Source organism: Crocodylus siamensis, chromosome 4 (genome assembly GCF_052110815.1).
Source record: "Crocodylus siamensis isolate JL-2025a chromosome 4, ASM5211081v1, whole genome shotgun sequence".
NCBI classification, from domain to species: Eukaryota; Metazoa; Chordata; order Crocodylia; family Crocodylidae; genus Crocodylus; species Crocodylus siamensis.
This window is the reverse complement of record NC_143398.1, coordinates 4,691,049-4,709,769: the sequence shown is the minus strand read 5'-3', so window position 1 is coordinate 4,709,769 and position 18,721 is coordinate 4,691,049. Positions and strand designations below refer to the sequence as shown.

Here is an 18,721-nt window from a genome sequence, read left to right as displayed (position 1 = left end):
AAATGTATGCTTATACAGATAAATAGGGATCACAGGAACATAGGGCTGGAAGGGACCGCATGAAGTTGTCTAGTCCAGCCCTTCTGCTGGAGGCAGGATCGTCTCCGAATACACCATCCAAGTGTCTAACCTGCTTTTGGAAGTTGCCAAGCATACAGATTGCACAGCTCCTCTAGACAGCCTGTTCCAGTGCTTGACCACCCTCCGAGTCAGGAAGTTCCTCCTAACCTCTAATCTAAATTTCCCCTGCTGCAGCTTGAGGTGTTGGCATGCGAGGGGCCTGATCCTTATTGTGGCAGCGCAGCCCCGGCCTCTTCCCTGGCATCCATATCAAGGTGTGAGTGCCAAGCCAAATGCCCTGGCATGCCATACTTCAGCTCCCATGCTGGGGGCTGCCTCCCCCTGCCTTAGCTCTTTCAGCCTTTCCTCATAAGTCTTGTCCCCCACGTCTCTGATCATTTTGATTTCATAGATTTCATAGACATTAGGGCTGGAAGGGACCTCAAAAGATCATCAAGTCCAGCCTCCGGCCTGAGGGGCAGGAAGTCAGCTGGGATCATAGGATCCTAGCAAGATAACCATCCAATTTGCTTTTGAAGGCATTCAGCGTAGGTGCTTGAACCACCTCCGGTGGCAGGCTGTTCCGGACCTTGGGGGCTCGGACAGGAAAGAAATTCTTCCTTATGTCCAGCCTGAAACGGTCTCGCAGGAGTTTATAACCATTCGACCTTGTCATCCCTTGGGGCACTCTGATGAACGTATGTTCCCCCAGCAACTGGTGAACACCCCTGATAAACTTATAGGTGGCCACCAGATTACCCCTGAGCCTGCGCTTTTCCAGGCTAAAGAGTCCCGTGGCTCTCAGCCTGTCATCGTACGGTCTGTTTTCCTGACCTCTGATCATGCGCGTGGCTCTCCTCTGGACTCTTTCAAGCTTCTCCACATCCTTTTTGAATTGTGGAGCCCAAAACTGGACTCAGTACTCCAGCTGCGGCCTCACCAAGGCCGAGTACAAGGGGAGAATGACATCCCGGGATTTGCTTGAGAAGCATCTATGGATGCAAGCCAGCGTTTTGGTCGCTTTACTAGCCGCAGCATTGCATTGCAGGCTCATGTTCATCTTGCAGTCAATCATGACCCCCAAGTCCCTTTCATCCGTAGTGCTAACCAGCGTAGCACTGCTGAGCCTGTAAGGATGCTGCAGGTTTTTCCTCCTAAGGTGGAGAACCTTGCATTTTTCAGTGTTAAACACCATCAGGTTCTCATCTGCCCATTTCTTGAGCCTGTCCAGGTCAGCCTGGATCTGCTCTGCACTGAATTCTTTCCAAACTATCCACAACTTTCTTGAAGTGCAGGACCCAAAATTGGACACAGTACTCCAGGTGAGGCCTCACTAGTGCTGAGTAGAGTCGAAGAATCACTTAGTGTGCATTTTTTTTATTTAAAAAAAATTCAGAGTGCTCACTGTATAAGGATTACATGATTATAGTGCATTGAGTCGCATAGTTTTGCTTTGCACACTTACAGCAGCCATCACCAAATTAGATAATTCTGCAAAATGGAATCTCTGTCTTATTGAGGCAGAAAAAGCTAAAAAATAAAAATCCAATATTTTGTGAAGATCACTTGGTTTTTACAGGTACTCTGGAGAAAATTAGCTTAAAATGGTCCTGCCCAATGATCTTGCGAGGTCCCTTCCAGCCCCTAACAATCTGATTATCAAGAGTACATTCCTTTCATGATTTAGCATGCATGTCATTTCCAAATATACTGATCGCACTTTAACAGACAATGAATTAGCCAAAGTGGTTTGTGCACAAATGAATGGGACACTGGTAGGGATTCAGGTCACCAACTAATAAGAGCATGGCAACAAGTTAACTGAGGGACTAATTAATCAAATATCACTAATGGATATGTTAATTTCTGTGTTTTTAAAATAAAGCTGTTTGAATGTAATTGTTAGTCTGTAGTCATAGAATAAAAAGTATGAACAGGAAGGGGGTTTGGCATAGAAAAGAGCCCTTCTTTAGTGTATGCAAAGGGCTTGTTAAATAATTGTAGGGTTCTTACACAAGGGAGTACCTCATCAGTATGGCTACTTTATCAAAGGAATAAAAGGAGTTGGGTGGATTGGCATCTAGCCAGGGTGCTTAAAACTTGCAAGGTTAAAAAAAATAAAAATAAAAGCAGGCTCTGAAAATTAGGTTTAAAATAAAAATGTGAAAATGTAAGGAATTTTATAATCTAATTACAGGTTTAAATTAACTTATAGTTAAATTAAATAGGCATAAATAATACATTTGTGGGGTTCGAAAAATAGACTGCTGAACTTTTAAATTGCTGGTTAAGCCATTGCAACCAGAGTTTGCAGTAGTAAACCAGCTATTGACAACAGCAGCTTTCTATGAAAGTGCGGAGAGAACATCTTCTTATTTCAACTCATTCAGTGAGTTTACTGCAATGACTGGTTCCTTCAAAGTTGATTAACCAAATTCAGCTGAAAAAGGAACATTCAGTCTCCTTCCAATCGAACCACAACCGAACGAGACCTGGGTGTCATGACTGACAACAGAACAAACACAAGCCACCAGTGCGATGCTGTAGCTGGCGGAGCAAATCAAACACTGGCCTGCATCCACCGAGGCATCTCGAACAAAGCTAAAGATATCATCCTCCTGCTATACTTGGTCTTGGTGAGACCGCAGCTGGAGTACTGCATCCGGTTCTGGGTGCCATGCTCCAGGAAGGATGCAGGGAAGCTCGAGAGAGTCCAAAGGAGGGCCACATGTATGGTTAGAGACCAGGTCATACGAGGGGAGGCTGAACATGGGTCTGTTCAGCCTGGAGAAGAGAAGACTCAGAGGGGATTTGGTGGTAGCCTTTAAATATATCAAGGGTGTACATCAGGGCCTGGGGGAGCATCTATTCACCAAGGCCCCCCAGGGGAGGACAAGAAATAATGGATACAAGCTGATTGAAGATCACTTCAGGCTAGACATGAGGGAAAAACTTCTTTACAAGTCAAGTGCCAAGGGTGCCAAGAGTACCATCTCTGGATAATATTCCCTTTATTTTAATAAGCTATTTGAAATGCAGTTCTGCTTATCTAAACTTTTTTAACATGTCCAGCACACATTAAGAATCTTATTAAATAAAATGAAGGCTCTTTTCTAATGTAAGTTGGATTCCAGTGTAGATTTGGATGGAGTTGGACACAAATCATATATTGGGGGGGAAAGGGTTATGATCGCTTAATTAAAAAAAAAAAAATCCCATCCAGTAGTTACTAACATAATGTAAATATTCAAATACCACAGTTATGTAATATAATTGCTATATTTGGTATGCATAGCTGCAGGGTATCCTTCTAGTTAGCAAAATCTTCCACATGGATTTATTAAGATGTGTGAAGGGCTACCAATAAATGAGAATTAAATGGAAAACCTTGATTTATAACTTTATTTTACTCTTGCTTATTCATTTAAATCAATCCATCCATTCTCTTGGATCCTTTTGTTAAAATCTTGGCTGTGTGGTTCAGGATACATCTTGGGGGACTGGGGGATAAAATCCCAGTTCCTGTAGACTTTCAGTGGGAAGAAGCTTCCAAGACCCTTAAAATTCCTTTGAAAATCTCAATGGTGTTGTTTCAGCCTAAGCCCCAAATAGTAGGATCATACAGCGGTTAGAACATTGCCCAACATTCAGGGTCGGTGCTTGTAGTCCTAAGTCTATCCCAAATATTTGTGGTGCTCTGTTGTTAGCCGCTCTGAAACCATCTAGTCTGCCTAGGTCTATGAGGGGCACAGGGGGCTGGGGGCACAGCTGTGCCCTCCTTGCTGCTCTTACCCTCACTGCAGGGAGCTGGGTCACTGGCTCCACTCCCCTTCCATCCCCCCAGGGCAAAAAGTTGCCACCCCCTGGTCTCCATCTGTCGAGGTGTTCTTGAGTAACAATGTAAGGAGCCTTAATGAGCAAAAGCTGAGCAGGTTCTGAGTAAGTGTGAGAAGTATTAATGAGACAGGACAGGCTGTTCCTGCACAAATTAGTAAGCACCTTTTTAATTTGGCTAAGTGTTACCTTTACTACTGAAATGAATGGGATTGAACACATGACTGGTGCCATTTGCATGACCTGAAATGGCTTCCTGCCTTGTCTGTAAGGATGCAAGTGCCATGCCGAGTCAGACCAGCGATCCATCTAGCCCAGCATCTGCTCTCTGACGGTTGCAGTAGTGGATGCTTATGGGGATCATATAAACTGTACGCATCTAGACAAGTGGTCTATCCCCATCATTCCTTCCCTAAACCTTTGTTGATTTAGAGATGCTAGACCTTCCCTGACTAGTCTGTTTAATAGCTATTAATGGATCTATCTTCCATGAACTTGTCTAGTCCAGCAGTGCTCAGCCTTCCTGCCCTGCAGGCTGGATGAGTGGCACAGGACTCATTTGCAGACCAGATTCAGCAAAGTGGGGAAGGGGGTCAGGCTGCAGGTGTGATCCAGCTACAGGGTAACCCCATGCTCTGGCCCCAATATTCACTGGCCCAATCTAGCATACCAGCCTGTGTCATCCAGGCCATGGGTCCAGAAATTTGGCAGCAGGGGAGCAGCAGTTAATCCTGTCACTGCTCCTCTACCCCCAAATTTCTGGTCCTTTGAGATGCTCCATGGGTTGGATGATGTGGTCTCATGGGCCAGAGATCAGAGATTAGTCTGGTCCCTTCTTGAACTTGGCTATATCATCTGCCTCTACAACCTCCTGTGGTATGGAGTGCCACAGATTAACTAAATATTATGTTTTAAAAGAAAAAACAAAAAAAACCCTTTCTCTTATTAACTCAGTGGTTACTGCATAGTTGTAGTATTCTGGGACCTGGTGAATAACAGTTCCCTTGTCACTTTGTCCACACACTTCATGATTTTATAGATTTCTATCATAACCCCTTTCAGTCTCTTCCTTTCCAAATTGAAAAGCCCTAGCCTTTTTAGTCTTTCCTGGTATGGTAAAGGCTCCATACCCCTAATGATCTTGGCTGCCCTTCCCTGGACCTTTTCCAATTCTACAACATCCTTTTTGAGATGAGGAGACCAGAACTGCAGTATCAGGATGTGGGGACATCTTGGATTTGTAAAGTGATATGATGTTTCTCATTGTTTTCACTTTCCTTGTTAACAATACCTGACTTTTTATTGGCTTTTTTGTTTGCCCTGATGCATCAAGCTGATGTTTTGGAGAACTGTCCACAATGACTCCCTGGTCCATTCCCTGAGTTGTAGTTCAGAACCAAGCATTGTGTACATATAAAAAGGTTTTGTTTTTTGTTTTTTTGCCAAGTGCATTACCTTGCACTTCTCAATACTGAAGTTCATAAACCAGGCTTTTGCCCACTCACTCAGCTTGGCAAGATCTTTCTGCGGCTTCTGTCCATTAGCATGGAATTTGACTACCCAGAATAATTTAGTATAATACGCAAACATAGAGATTTCACTATACGCTTCATTTTCCAGGTCATTGATTAAAATGTTGAATGAAACCAGGTCTAGCACAGGTCCCTGCAGGACCCAACTTTTGACCTCCTGCCATCCTGAAAAAAGACCATTCATCTCTACCCTTTGCTTTCTATTTTGTAACCAGGTCTCAATCCATAAATAAACCTCCTTTCCAATTTCTTGGCAATGCAATTTTTTCTTTAAAGTTTGCGTTTCTTGAGTACCATGACTCAACTCGGGAACCATAGCAAAGTAACTAAGTGCCTACTTGAATCCATTCAAGGTGCTATTAGGAGAATGTACTTTGTCCTTTATTACTTTATGGTAATGAATGTACTTGGTCCTCCATTATTTTCTATCATTTGGTTCTTTCTTTAAGCTCCTATTATTTATGGTTGTGAATAAAAAAAATCAGAAATAGGTGCTTTGGGCTTGATATTTCTCCCTCCAGTGAACTATCACAGAGTTCACTGCTCCTGTAGTTATTGTCCTCCACAGTTTTGAAGGTGCAAAAAGCAGGGAATCTTTAAGCTGACTTCAAACATCAAGCCCTGGACCATGTGCTTTGTGAAACAGGATCTAGTGTACAGCTATAACTTGGTTTCATTTCTTACAGAAAAGGAAGCGGAGAGAGAAAGATGATGATGCTGTCAGTCTCTGCAGCCTTGATTTTAAGGTAAGTAAAGTCTGCCCCCCCCGGTCATACTGTCAGTATCAACTGTTGTGTTGCTATCAATCACACAGCTCCCCAAAGTCCCCTAATGTTTAATGTTTTGTAAAAGAAACTGATACTTGCACTTAAACAAAAAAAAAAACAAACCAGAATTGCTTTCAAGTGCTGGGTACTAGAAATATTTACAAATGGTGGTGGCAAGGATGATGACAGCCCAGTGTCTGTGTTCATTCTGTTGTGAAACATTGTACTACAAGCAAACTGGACTTCTGGTGAATGTTACTCATTCATGAAGAGAGGTTAAAATGTGACTGAAGTAAACATCCTGAGTCATATCTGGTGGGGACAAGAAGTCTAATCTTCCAAGGAAAAATACCGCCCAAGATAGGTTTTCTGGAAAGGGAAACTTCTTATTGAAATTAAGATTCTTTGAGGATGTCACTGCCCAGGAATTCTCCAAAGAGCAGAAAGGAATGTAGCAGTTCTTTTGGGAAGTGCCAGTGAATTCAACTGGTAGCTAAATAGACTTTTACAATTTATTAACTGCATAAATTCACACGTACTGATGGGGAATGTCTTGTTTAACCTCACATCTTTGTATCCTTTATTGCTGTATCTTTGCATCTGTGCGCTATTTGATTGGTTTCCCAATCAAATGGGGTGATGGAGAAATGTCACTGCTTTGCTGCTTTCCATGAAGGATCACCTCTGTCCAAATAACTAACTAAGCTTTTTGGTGTTTGATCTGTAGAATAGATCCACTCTTCTGAACAGGACTGCCCTTAGATTTTGTTTTTTTCTTGGAATCTGGCATGTGTTTTCTAGTCCAAAAAAGAGGAATCGTATCAACCAGAACTTGTCACAGCAATAACATCTGTATGTGGACAGTTTTTGTTCCAAATTGTTCTCAATTTTGCATGTCCTTAGCTGTGGAAGTATACGTGAGAGGTGGACAGCTGAGAGTTCTGGGTAAAAGAAACCTGCCAGGAAGATGATTTTAAATGAAAAAAAGCCATTCATTCAGCTGCACTGAAGAGAATCCCTGTGAATTAGGAGTTGTACCTACAGCAGGAATCAACATCAGGAGAAAATGCAATTGTCTGTAACCCAGCTGCCTCTTAATTGAGATGATCTTGGAGTAAGGAAAGGCTTAAGCCATGTAGCTAGTCACTCAGACCATGTCTTGTTTAACCTGACCTTTTACATTTTTAAATGATCCGGCTACCCATGACACTCTCATTAGTTCTGAAGTTGCACCTACAAAGTACACTCCAGTGCATTTTTAAACCCTATTTATAGCTGAGCGCTAGCTACTTTACCTCTTGTCCTTACATTGTGTATTTTATGTACGCATGTACCTTTTAATACAAACAGACACGGCATTCAAAAGCCTTAAAGCCAGCAAAGTCACGGTTGCATGGTAACGTTTTCTAAAGCACCTAAGTGACGTGGCCTTCCAAACCTCACTTTTAAAAGTAGAGTCTACAGTTGGTCTGTATTTGGGTGCATTTCAAATATCGTTTTCAGCTATTGCAGGCAATTGGTGTAAAAAATCTGGTGCTATGCAACTGTGTGTATCCGTATATAGGGCTGATCCTGCCTGAGGCTGAGGGTTGGACTGGATGACCTCTGAAGGTCCCTTCTAGCCCCACTTCTCTGGGATTCTCTGAGATGCCTGCACCCACACGGTTCATAAGGTTAAAAGGTATCATGATGATCTACCCTGATGTTTTGCATAATTCAGTACTGTTACCCTGTTTTGACACAATGGGAACTGTTAGTCTGAGGCCCAGCACATCCAGTGTGTCAAATGACACGGGGAAAAATCATGCAAACCCCCAAAGCTTTTGTACAGATTCCTCCCTCCCCTGTAGTTTTCTGTCAAATGTTGACTGGCTTAAAGTTGGCTTATATGTTGAAGGGTTTAGGGCATACCCAGAAACCCTTTGATCCCAAAATTTCCACACACTCTTGAGGGGAGCAGGGGGAGTAAGCCATCGAGGATCCTGTGCATTTATCCTGAACTTCAGCTATGTTTGTGACTAATATTTTGTTAAGTAAAAACATCAGCTTATGCAGCGTGCTGCAGTGTTACCCTGCTAACGTAGGAGTGCAGAATGATTCACTTTGAGAGCATCCAGCACTGTTTTCTGAAGGTGTGTACTGTATATCCTAATATTTGTTTAGCAACCAACTTATGACCCTTCTATATCTGATGGGAGTAGATAAAGGGGGCAGTGTCTTTTGCCAGAAGCAAGAGGAAGCCGTGCTGAATAACATGCAGTAATCCAGTCTTGTCTGGACTGGAGTTCTTTAGTGACCATGGGTTACTAATCTTTGGAAGAGGAGAGTCCAACTGCTGGGCTGTCTAAGAGTACAGCTTTGGGAAGAAGACGACATACAAAAAGTGGGAATCTTCACTGAATTAACCATTTATATAAGAACTTGGGTTTGGAAAGGAGAATCGGGAACAAACGTGCATGTATGTGACTGACTCATAAGCATTACTCAGCATAAATAAGGGTAGCGCTCTACAGCTGTAGCAATACTGGCAACACAGGAATTTGGCCAGGAAACTTTAACATATTTCTAGGCCCTTCCCTCTAGTGGGATGGGGTGGGGAAAGATGGATAAGCCTTGGATTTCCAATCTAGCACGTGAACTAGGGAATTCTGAGACCAAATTCTTATTCTCCATCACTTGCGATGTTCAAGTCATCATTGCCGCCCTCTTGATGACTAGCCCAGTGGAAGCCAACCTTGTGCCACAAATGAAGATCCACACCCTCCCCATCGGCCGCTCCAGCCCCACTTCTGGTTTATCTGCTGCTCTGCTTTTTGTTCCCTGTCTGTTCTGCCACTGTGCTGCCTGTCCTTTCCCTGATCATCATTTGAGCCTAGTTTTTCTCCTGCCCAGGCAGGGGGTTGGACTTGAAGATCTACAAGGTCCCTTTGACCTGACTTCTGTGATTCCATGTGCCAGACTTGGAGGCTTCACATGCTGCTTGTGATACAAGTTGGCCACCCCTGCTGTAGTCCATCCACAAATAATTGGGCTTGATGCAGGAACTGCTGCATGAAATTCTACAGCCCATGTTGGGAAGAGGGTCAGACTAAATGATTATATTGGTCCCTTCTGGACTTACAAGTATATGAATAAATGGCCAGGAAAGGTGATAAACGTGAGCGCTACTACTGTAGGGGACTTTTGACTTTGTCGTATACTTGGACTTCAGGAAGGCCTTTGATACGGTATCCCACCCCATACTGGTGAACAAGTTAAGGGGCTGTGACTTGGATGACTGCACAGTCCGGTGGGTGGAGAATTGGCTGGAGGGTCGCACCCAGAGAGTCGTGGTGGATGGGTCGGTTTCGACCTGGAAGGGTGTGGGCAGTGGGGTCCCGCAGGGCTCGGTCCTTGGACCGATACTCTTTAATGTCTTCATCAGCGACTTGGATGAGGGAGTGAAATGTACTCTGTCCAAGTTTGCAGATGACACTAAGCTATGGGGCGAAGTGGACACGCCGGAGGGCAGGGAGCAGCTGCAAGCAGACCTGGACAGGTTAGACAAGTGGGCAGAAAACAACAGAATGCAGTTCAACAAGGAGAAATGCAAAGTGCTGCATCTAGGGAGGAAAAATGTCCAGCACACCTACAGCCTAGGAAATGACCTGCTGGGTGGCACGGAGGTGGAGAGGGATCTTGGAGTCCTAGTGGACTCCAAGATGAACATGAGTCGGCAGTGTGACGAAACCATCAGAAAAGCCAATGGCACTTTATCGTGCATCAGCAGATGCATGACAAATAGGTCCAAGGAGGTGATACTTCCCCTCTATCGGGCGCTGGTCAGACCGCAGCTGGAGTACTGCGTGCAATTCTGGGCACCGCACTTCACGAAGGATGCGGATAATCTGGAGAGGGTCCAGAGAAGGGCCACTCGTATGGTTAAGGGCCTGCAGGCCAAGCCCTACGAGGAGAGACTAGAGAAACTGGACCTTTTCAGCCTCCGCAAGAGAAGGTTGAGAGGCGACCTGGTGGCTGCCTATAAGTTCATCAGGGGGGCACAGAAGGGAATTGGTGAGTATTTATTCACCAAGGCGCCCCTGGGGGTTACAAGAAATAATGGCCACAAGCTAGAAGAGAGCAGATTTAGATTGGATATTAGGAGGAACTTCTTCACAGTTCGAGTGGCCAAGGTCTGGAACGGGCTCCCAAGGGAGGTGGTGCTCTCCCCTACCCTGGGGGTCTTCAAGCGAAGGCTGGATGAGTATCTAGCTGGGGTAATGTAGGCCCAGCACTCTTTCCTGCTTATGCAGGGGGTCGGACTCGATGATCTGTTGAGGTCCCTTCTGACCCTAACATCTATGAATCTATATGAACTCTTAGCAGATGGAGCAGTTTGAATTCATGCTACAGCTCCCCATGCATGAGTTACAAAAATGTACTCTGGAATAAACTTTGGCATTTTTTTAGACTGGCTGCTAGCTGGAGCCATGCTGCTATGAAAACCGACTGTCAACACATGAGCAGTATGGGAGCTTAATGCAGGAATGTAAACCAGCTTAGAACTTCTCCTAGCACTTTGCTATTAAGCCCAGTTTTGTGCTCAGTAATGTCACAGGCTTATACACCAAGGTTCAGATGTCGCATTTGTGTTATCACGACAGAGATTTGTTTATAATCCCCTAACTTGGGCTCTCACGCATCTAGGATCATAACTGGCTACAAGCAGAGGTCTCCGCCACCAACTTTTAGTTAAAAATGGAGTAGCAGAAAAAAATGGCTGATGTACTAGTTTACTTCTGTTTTATGAAATATGTGCAACTTGCTTTTTACTTAATTCCTTGTCAGTATAGTGACCTCTCATCATGCAGATAAAATCCAGTATTTTGAGTTAGTGTGTAAACTTCCAGTGGCGCAATGATCTATTGATGTCATGCTCTATTTTTGCCCCCTTTCAAGAATACTAATTTGAATTTGACGTGGAATATAAATATCTGCCACTGGAATGTTAAACACGGATCTTTGACGGTAAACAAGTTGGCTATACGGTTGATGGGGATTGACTTCCTACTAATTTAAAAAAGAGAGAAAGGAATAGGGCCTGCATGTTGGCGTGGCTTCTTACTTATTCCAGTACATGAAATGTTCTATATATAAAGTGGTATATATGGTATAGTTTAAAAACAGCTGACTAATGTTGAGTCGGGTTTCAGCTTCAGATAAAGTGCCGGAAAGCTGGAAGTTAGTTTCAACAACGAAAACAAGTTTTTGATTTGTGAAATGTTATGCATACTTTAGTTGTCCTGGAGACTTCAAGTCAGATGTATTAAAATGCTATGCGTTTCTATTTTTTCAAAAAATTGGATCCCTCAATCATGTTACATAACCTTTTGCTGTTCCAGGACATGAAGGAAGCCATAAAAGTTGGATTATCTGGCCCCTGTGGAATTGCCCCCAACCTAGGAGACCCTGGCTTAAGCACCTCTTATCCCAGTGATTTGAGAAATGGTTGAAGTCAAGACCTTTGCTCTTAGGCCCTTCATAGTCAGAAGTGTCCTTCTGGAGAGCCAAAGGTAAACTACGACAGCCCTGGCTTTTGCTAGGGGCTTCGTGGTCTTGTGAGGGGGAGGTATAAAGGTGTCTTAAAGACACCATTCTCCTATTGCTGCAGCTTGGGTGGAACAGAATCAGACTCTCGAGGACAAACACTAGTTAGTTATGTCAGTGTTTTGCTAAGCATTTGAATGTTTTTCAGTATGAAAAATACATGACTCTATTAGAATGAAAGGACTGAATTATAAAGCATAAATTCTTTCCCCTACAGGTGATCATTCTTAACTTTAAACGTACTTGCTTTGATATGATGAGTTGGGTTTTTTTTGTTTTGTTTTGTTTTTTTCCAGCTCCTACACATTAATCAGCTACCTTGGAGAGCATTTTTTCTCCACTAGATTATCCCCCCACACAAGGTAGCTTTAATGGCAAAGAATGTACCAGCTATAAAACAGCTAGGATTTCAGCTAAAGAATTATTTGCAGCTGTAGGCCTCTGCACCTCTTTCATAAATTAGTCTTGTTGCTTTTCCATTTTATTATGGATTTCATCAGATGATTCCAAAATAGTGAGTTATTGCTATTCTGCTAGAACTGAGTAATAGCAAAGCAGTGGTTTTGCATAGCTGGGTAGTAATTCTGGTATTAATCAACTTTATTAACTTTAGGGTCAAATGCAAACAGCCCCTTCCACATGCACGCATGTTGGGCAAAGAAGACAGCCAAGCAGCGTGTAGGTATTATATCACCATCTGACCTCTCCTGAATTCACGTAGATGATGCTTCTGTAGATAGGAAGGGTGGTTCTGGGGATGATGATGATTGTACCTTAACACGAATGCGTCGTGTGGGGTTATAGCTGGATAACGATGTTCATGCTGTTTATGTAGTGTTAATGCAAGAGTCTTGACTGCTTAGACAAGGGCTTGGATTTTGCCCAAGGATGGCTGCTGCTGATAAATACTGAAATAGTTTTTGTATATAGAAGGCATTCAGGAATCAGCCCCTCCACTACAGACACATTTTTGAGAGTTGTTTGCATTTATTTTGTGGTATTAAGTGCTCACATCCCACAAAGTCCTTAATCCATTGTTGCAAAATGAACAGTGAATAGGAACAGCCTGTATCTAGACGATTTGTCATTAGCGTGGTGTCAAGCAAGAAGGCAGGTAATGTGCTATAAGAGATGTTTTGTGCGTGTATCACAGTAGCTCTTTAAATTTCCATAGCGCAACTTAAATGTCATACATCAGCGGTGAGTTGCATCACCCCCTGTTAGCATTGGCCATATGAAGTGCCATGGAGGAGAACATACAATTGAACAGGGATCTTCCAGTGGAGGAGTCAGGTGCTGGGTAATAGATGACAGCAGGTCCCTTTCCTGAGGGGCTCTGATGAGAAATAATTAGTACTTACATTGCATAAAGCACTTCATATAATATGCTGCAAAGTGCTTCCAGATGCAGAACATCACGTTCTAGGGCTGCTAACATACAAGTACCTTTCTTGGTAAGTGTTGCTGTACGTACTACTTTTCCTTTTTGTTCCTGGCAGTCCATCTCCTTTTTTATTTTGGGTCTGTATTTAACTAAGTAAAAGGCCGCATTTCTGTTTTGAACATGGGTACATGATTTGGGGCTAACACTGTTCATTGTCCCCATCCTCCTCCCAATCCTGATACTGCCTGAGCCTCATTACAGGGTGCTCCTTGAGCAACTGGAGAAGTGCCAGACAGGCCATCTGGGGGTTCATCTAGCCAGTAGCCACACTCCATTCCCAGCAGCCCCTGCTTGCTTAGCTGGGGCCGGTCTCCATAGAGACCCCAGGCACACCTGTGCTGTGATAGTGCTGGGTTGGGGTTGCCATGGAGACTGGCCCCAGCTGCACTGGCAGGACACAGAGCAGAGGAGGGCAGGGTGCTGCTCCAAAACCACTGGGATCTTGTGGCAGGAGCAGCTTGGTCCAGAGCCAGAGCAGAGCTGCTATCTGTCAGAGGAAGAAGAAGACCAGCACAGGGCTGCAAATCCCACTGACCCACACAACAACATGCTCCCGTTGCTGAAGAATGTGTGTATCCAGAGTCAGGCTCTGCAGTCACCTGAGGGACCCATCAAGCCTAACGGACGTCATCCTTGACTTTGAGGCACTGCCAATGATGATGATGCATGCTGTGGGCAGGGGCACGGAGTCCGCTGCCAGCCGGATCCGGCCTGCGGGCTGGACTTTGCCCACCCCTGATCCAGCCCCACTCCACCACCGAACCACGGCTGTGCTATTACCAGCTCTGAAATGCACTCCGTCCTGTCAACTTCAAGGCTGCTGGTAGGGGCAAGGTTACCCGAGTATCACTGTAAGCAGTCTTACCTAAGTGTGAACAGCTGAAAGCAGGCTGTCCCCACTCAAGAAGTAGTAGTCATGCTTACCTTGGCTGAAGGGGATGACTTTCATAGATTTCATAGACATCAGGGCTGGAAGGGACCTCGGGAGATCATCGAGTCCAGCCCCTGCCCAAAGGGCAGGAAGTCAGCTGGGGTCATAGGATCCCAGCAAGATAAGCATCCAATTTACTCTTGAAGGTGTTCAATGTAGGTGCTTGAACCACCTCCGCTGGCAGACCGTTCCAGACCTTGGGGGCTCGGACAGGAAAGAAATTCTTCCTTGTGTCCAGCCTGAAACGGTCTTGCAGGAGTTTGTGACCGTTCGACCTCATCACTCCTTGGGGCGCTCTGGTGAACAGACGTTCCCCCAGATCCTGGCGGTCACCCCTGAGAAACTTATAGGTGGCCATCAGATCACCCCTGAGCCTGCGCTTTTCCAGGCTAAAGACTCCCGTGGCTCTCAGCCTGTCATCGTACGGTCTGTTTTCCTGACCTCTGATCATGCGCGTGGCTCTCCTCTGGACTCTCTCAAGCTTCTCCACATCCTTTTTGAATTGTGGAGCCCAAAACTGGACGCAGTACTCCAGCTGCGGCCTCACCAAGGCCGAGTACAAGGGGAGAATGACGTCCCGGGATTTGCTCGAGAAGCATCTATGGATGCACGCCAGCATTTTGGTCGCTTTACTAGCCGCAGCATCGCACTGCAGGCTCATGTTCATCTTGTGGTCAATGATGACCCCCAAGTCTCTTTCTTCTGTAGTGCTAGCCAACATAGCACTGCTGAGCCTATAAGGGTGCTGCAGGTTTTTCCTCCCAATCTAGAATTGGTGGAATTTAGCACGTGGCTACAGTGCTGTTGGCATGATTGAAATGGCTGCCTTCCTTACTAATGGGTGTTTTAAAAGGCTTGTGTTTATTCAGTAAAATTGGCTGGCTATGTGCAGCTACTGGTATTTAACTTGAGGGAGAAATGGGACTGTGAAATGCTCTTGAACTGATCAAGCTGGACGCTCAACAAAGATGTCATGTGTCGTGTTTTTTTCCTGGGACTCATGTTCTAAACATGGCGGACGGTTTTACTGCGCTTGGGAGAGAAACTATCAACAACGAAAAAAGAAAAGATCTTCCATAAATGGTTCAAGTGTTGTCTTTGTGTTTGGGGTTTAGAAATCCTGGGAATTTCCCCAACTCCACTACTGATATTGTACGTAGCACAACAGTCATGAAGAGCAGTTGGTTCATAGGTTCGTAGATTCACAGATGCTAGGGGCTGGAAGGGACCTCACGAGATCATCATGTCCAGCCCCCTGTACTTGGGCAGGAAAGACTGCTGGGGTCTGATGACCCCAGCATGGTGCACGTCCAGGCGTTCTTTGAAGATCTCCAGGGTCGATGATTGTGCCACCTCTGGGGGAGTCTGTTCCCGACCCTGGATGCTCAAATCATAAAGAAATTTTTCCTTATGTCCAATCTGAAGTGACCTTCAGTCGGTTTGTGTCCATTGGTTCTTGTCTTCCCCTGAGGGGCATTGGTGAACAGATGCTCCCCCAGGGCCTGATGTACACCCCTAACACATTTAACGGCTGCCACCAATTCCCCTCTGAATCTTTTCTTCTCCAGGCTGAACAGTCCCAAGTCTTTCAGCCTCCCCTCATGTGACTTGGTCTCTAGGCCTCTGATCATGCGTGTGACCCCACTTTGGACTCTCTTGAGCTTCTCTACATCCTTCCTGAAGTGCGGCGCCCAGAACTGGCCACCGCACTCCAGCTGCGGCCTGACCAAGGCCAAGTAGAGCATAAGAATGACATCCTTAGCCTTGCCTGAGATCCCTCAGTAGATGCATGCTAGAGTTTTATTTGCTCTGGCAGGAAAATAATATTGGGCTCAAATAACCCCAGCTAGACACCGGCCATGTCAACTCGGTGCCATGTGTTAATACTCTCTGGGTCCTGCCTCGGAGCTGGTTACCGAGCCACTGGACCGTAAAGTTGAGGCCGCAATTTCCCAATTTCTGGTTCTCAACTTCTTTTTTTGCGCCAGAACCCATTTGTAAAACACTGAGGGAGAGCTGCACACATGCATATGGTGCCACCTGCCTGATCATCCTCCTCCTGCTCCCCCCTCTGCCAGCCTGCAAGGAGAAACCCGTGGTTTCCCGCATTTTTTCTCCTTTTAAAGGAGAATCCTGTTTTAAAGTCTGTTGGTGACCCTTTCATGCATCCTTACAACCAGTGATGTAGAGTTTTACATCTCAGCTCTGTCCTCCTTCCTCATACAGAGCTTCACTTAAGGAGCTCCCTGCGGGGGAGGAATAAATGAGATGGAGAGTGGTGAAAGGACAAACAGCACGAAAGGAGATGCAGACCCTGGGCTCTTTCTTGGTATGCGGAGCAACATCCTTGCTGTGTTGCTTTCCAGGCCAGGGGCAGCTGGAAGGGTTTCATTCAGTAGTAACAGTTGTCCCTAAGGCCTTGTCATGGGACAGGCTTGCCACCAGCACTGCGGGCTTAGTCCCGTCGTGGCAGCGGGTCATGCCCTGGTCTTACCAACAAAATACGTGTGGCAAAAGCAGTTGGACCGGTACCCTGAACAGAATAAGCCACTATAGTTTTTTAGTTGCTGATACAGCTGCACCTACAGGTGGGCCCAGATCCTGTTCCACCTCCACAGCAGCTAAGTGACAGCCACGAGGCTTGTAGGCGTGAGGCGCTAGTGCCAGCCTCTCCCGTGCTGCTAGAGCTCCTGGCAAACCCATCGCGTGTTTAAATACGTAAGGTGCCTTTGCCCCCGGTGTGCGGCGAGGAGGAAGGGCGCCCGTGGCACACTTGTAGGCCTCTGTAGCCTGAGAGGGCTTGGCTCATCTTGCCAGGGAGGTGGTGTAAGCGGGAGGCCGCGGAGCCGCCGTTCCTGTTGAAGCAGGCGGGAGGGAAGGGACGGGGGGCGCTCCCCGGGAAGGGAGGGACGGGGGGTCTGCCTGGGCTAATGGCTTTCATGGGCAGTAGCCCGTCAGCCGGGTGCCACTCGTTTCTTTTCTGCCGCCATGCCGAAAGGGCTTGGGGGGCAGAGCTGAGCGTCGGGGGCTGGACGCGAGGTCCCTTGCAGCGCTGATGTCGGTGAAGGCCACGTCGGAAGGAGCGAGGCGGCCGCTCCCAGGCCCCCGTCGTGCGCAAAGGCGATCCGCTGCCCGCGCAGCGACACGAGGACACTGCCAAGCAGAGACCCAGCCCGGCTTCCCGCCGCCGCCGCCGCGCGGCGCCCGGCCGCCCCGAGGGGCTTCTCCCGCCCGCGGCGGGGGCGTGGCGGCGCGCCGCCGGCCCCGCCCCCGCCTTGCGCTTGGCGCGCCCGCGCCCGCGGCCGCCCAGACGCAGAGCGGCGGCGCGAGCGGCGGCTGCCCCGCTCCGCACCGCCCCGCACCGCCCCGGCCCGGCCCGCGGGCTGCCCCGCCATGGTGGCGCACGACGAGCTGGGCGGCCTCCTCCCCATCAAGCGCACCATCCGCGTGCTGGACGCGCACAACCAGGCGTCCCGCGAGCAGGAGGTGAGCCCGGGGCCGCGGCGGGCGGGGAGGTGCGGCGGGCTGCCGCTGCCGCCGCCGCGGCGCCTCGGTGTGGGGGCTGGCGAGCCTTTCCCGATCGGGGGTTCGTTGTGAGGGCTTGCGGGGGTGAAGGGTTTAATTCGGAGTTTCGGACAGGGTCCACTTCTGATGAGCGGTGTTTGAATGTCCTTCTCCTTCCTTGCCCCCCTCCACGCCCTCCGGTGCTGTTGGCTCTGGGGAGCAAGGGATTAACGCTCGCCTCCAGCAGATTTAGGGCGACCTTGTAGAGAAACCAGTGAACTTGCACCTAGTGGGGGGATGAAACGTCCCAGAGTAACTTTGGAGCCTGCCCCACGCTTTGAGAAGCGACTGAGAAATGGCTCGTTTAGAGGGATTTCGACTCTAGAAGTGCCCAAAGGACTCGGGAGTCTTCACCGTAAACCTACACCGTCCTCAGCCTGCACTAATTGAAGTCGTGTCCTTGCCTTCCACGGGGTAGCGTCCGGTCGCAGGTTCGAGCTTGTTTCTGGTGTCCTTTAAGACTAAAGGATCCGGGTGTATAAGTTACACCATGCGCTGTGTTTTCTTTGCTCCCTCTCAGACTCTTTTCCAGCCAGGCACTTAGGCTCTGGGTAAACAAGTACGATTTTATTTCCTTTTTTACAAAAAGGAGACTTTGTAACCCTGTGTTATGTAAATGAGTCCAATTGCATTCCTGGAGGCTTACTGCATACCTTGTCTGTTGACACAAGGCAAAAGTACAGTAATCAAGCAGAAATGTGCTGCCTAAGGTAGTGATAAAAAGAGAATGGTTATTACAAAAAATAAAATAGCCAAATCTATAAAGAAACTCCCTTTGACTCGGATGACCTTCTGTCGAAGTCCTGTTGGGTGCATTTTTAATGCTTGAAATATTCCAGCTTTAAGTGGAGAAACTGGATGCACTCCAAGCCACAGACTCACTGCTTCACCTCCATAAAAAAAAAATTTAAAAAAAGTTGCTCTGAGAGTTTGGGGATAAATCTAAGGAATGAGTTGTCTGAAATAAAGCCTCGTACGTAGTCGAATATGATTGATGTGGTGC

The 18,721-nt window shown here is 46.7% G+C and overlaps 1 protein-coding gene across 2 annotated transcripts in view; it reads left to right on the top strand.

Annotated features, from left to right (window-relative positions):
- NET1 (neuroepithelial cell transforming 1) overlaps positions 1–18,721 on the top strand; it is a 77,182-nt gene that overhangs the window by 47,059 nt on the left and 11,402 nt on the right. The window contains exon 3 of one of the 2 annotated variants that reach the window (XM_090041529.1): positions 6,113–6,172. In XM_090041529.1, coding sequence (XP_089897655.1) covers positions 6,113–6,172 — 60 coding nt within the window. Of the gene's footprint in view, positions 1–6,112; positions 6,173–17,463; positions 17,641–18,721 lie in introns of those variants that run through there. The other variant, XM_090041530.1, reaches the window with a different exon arrangement.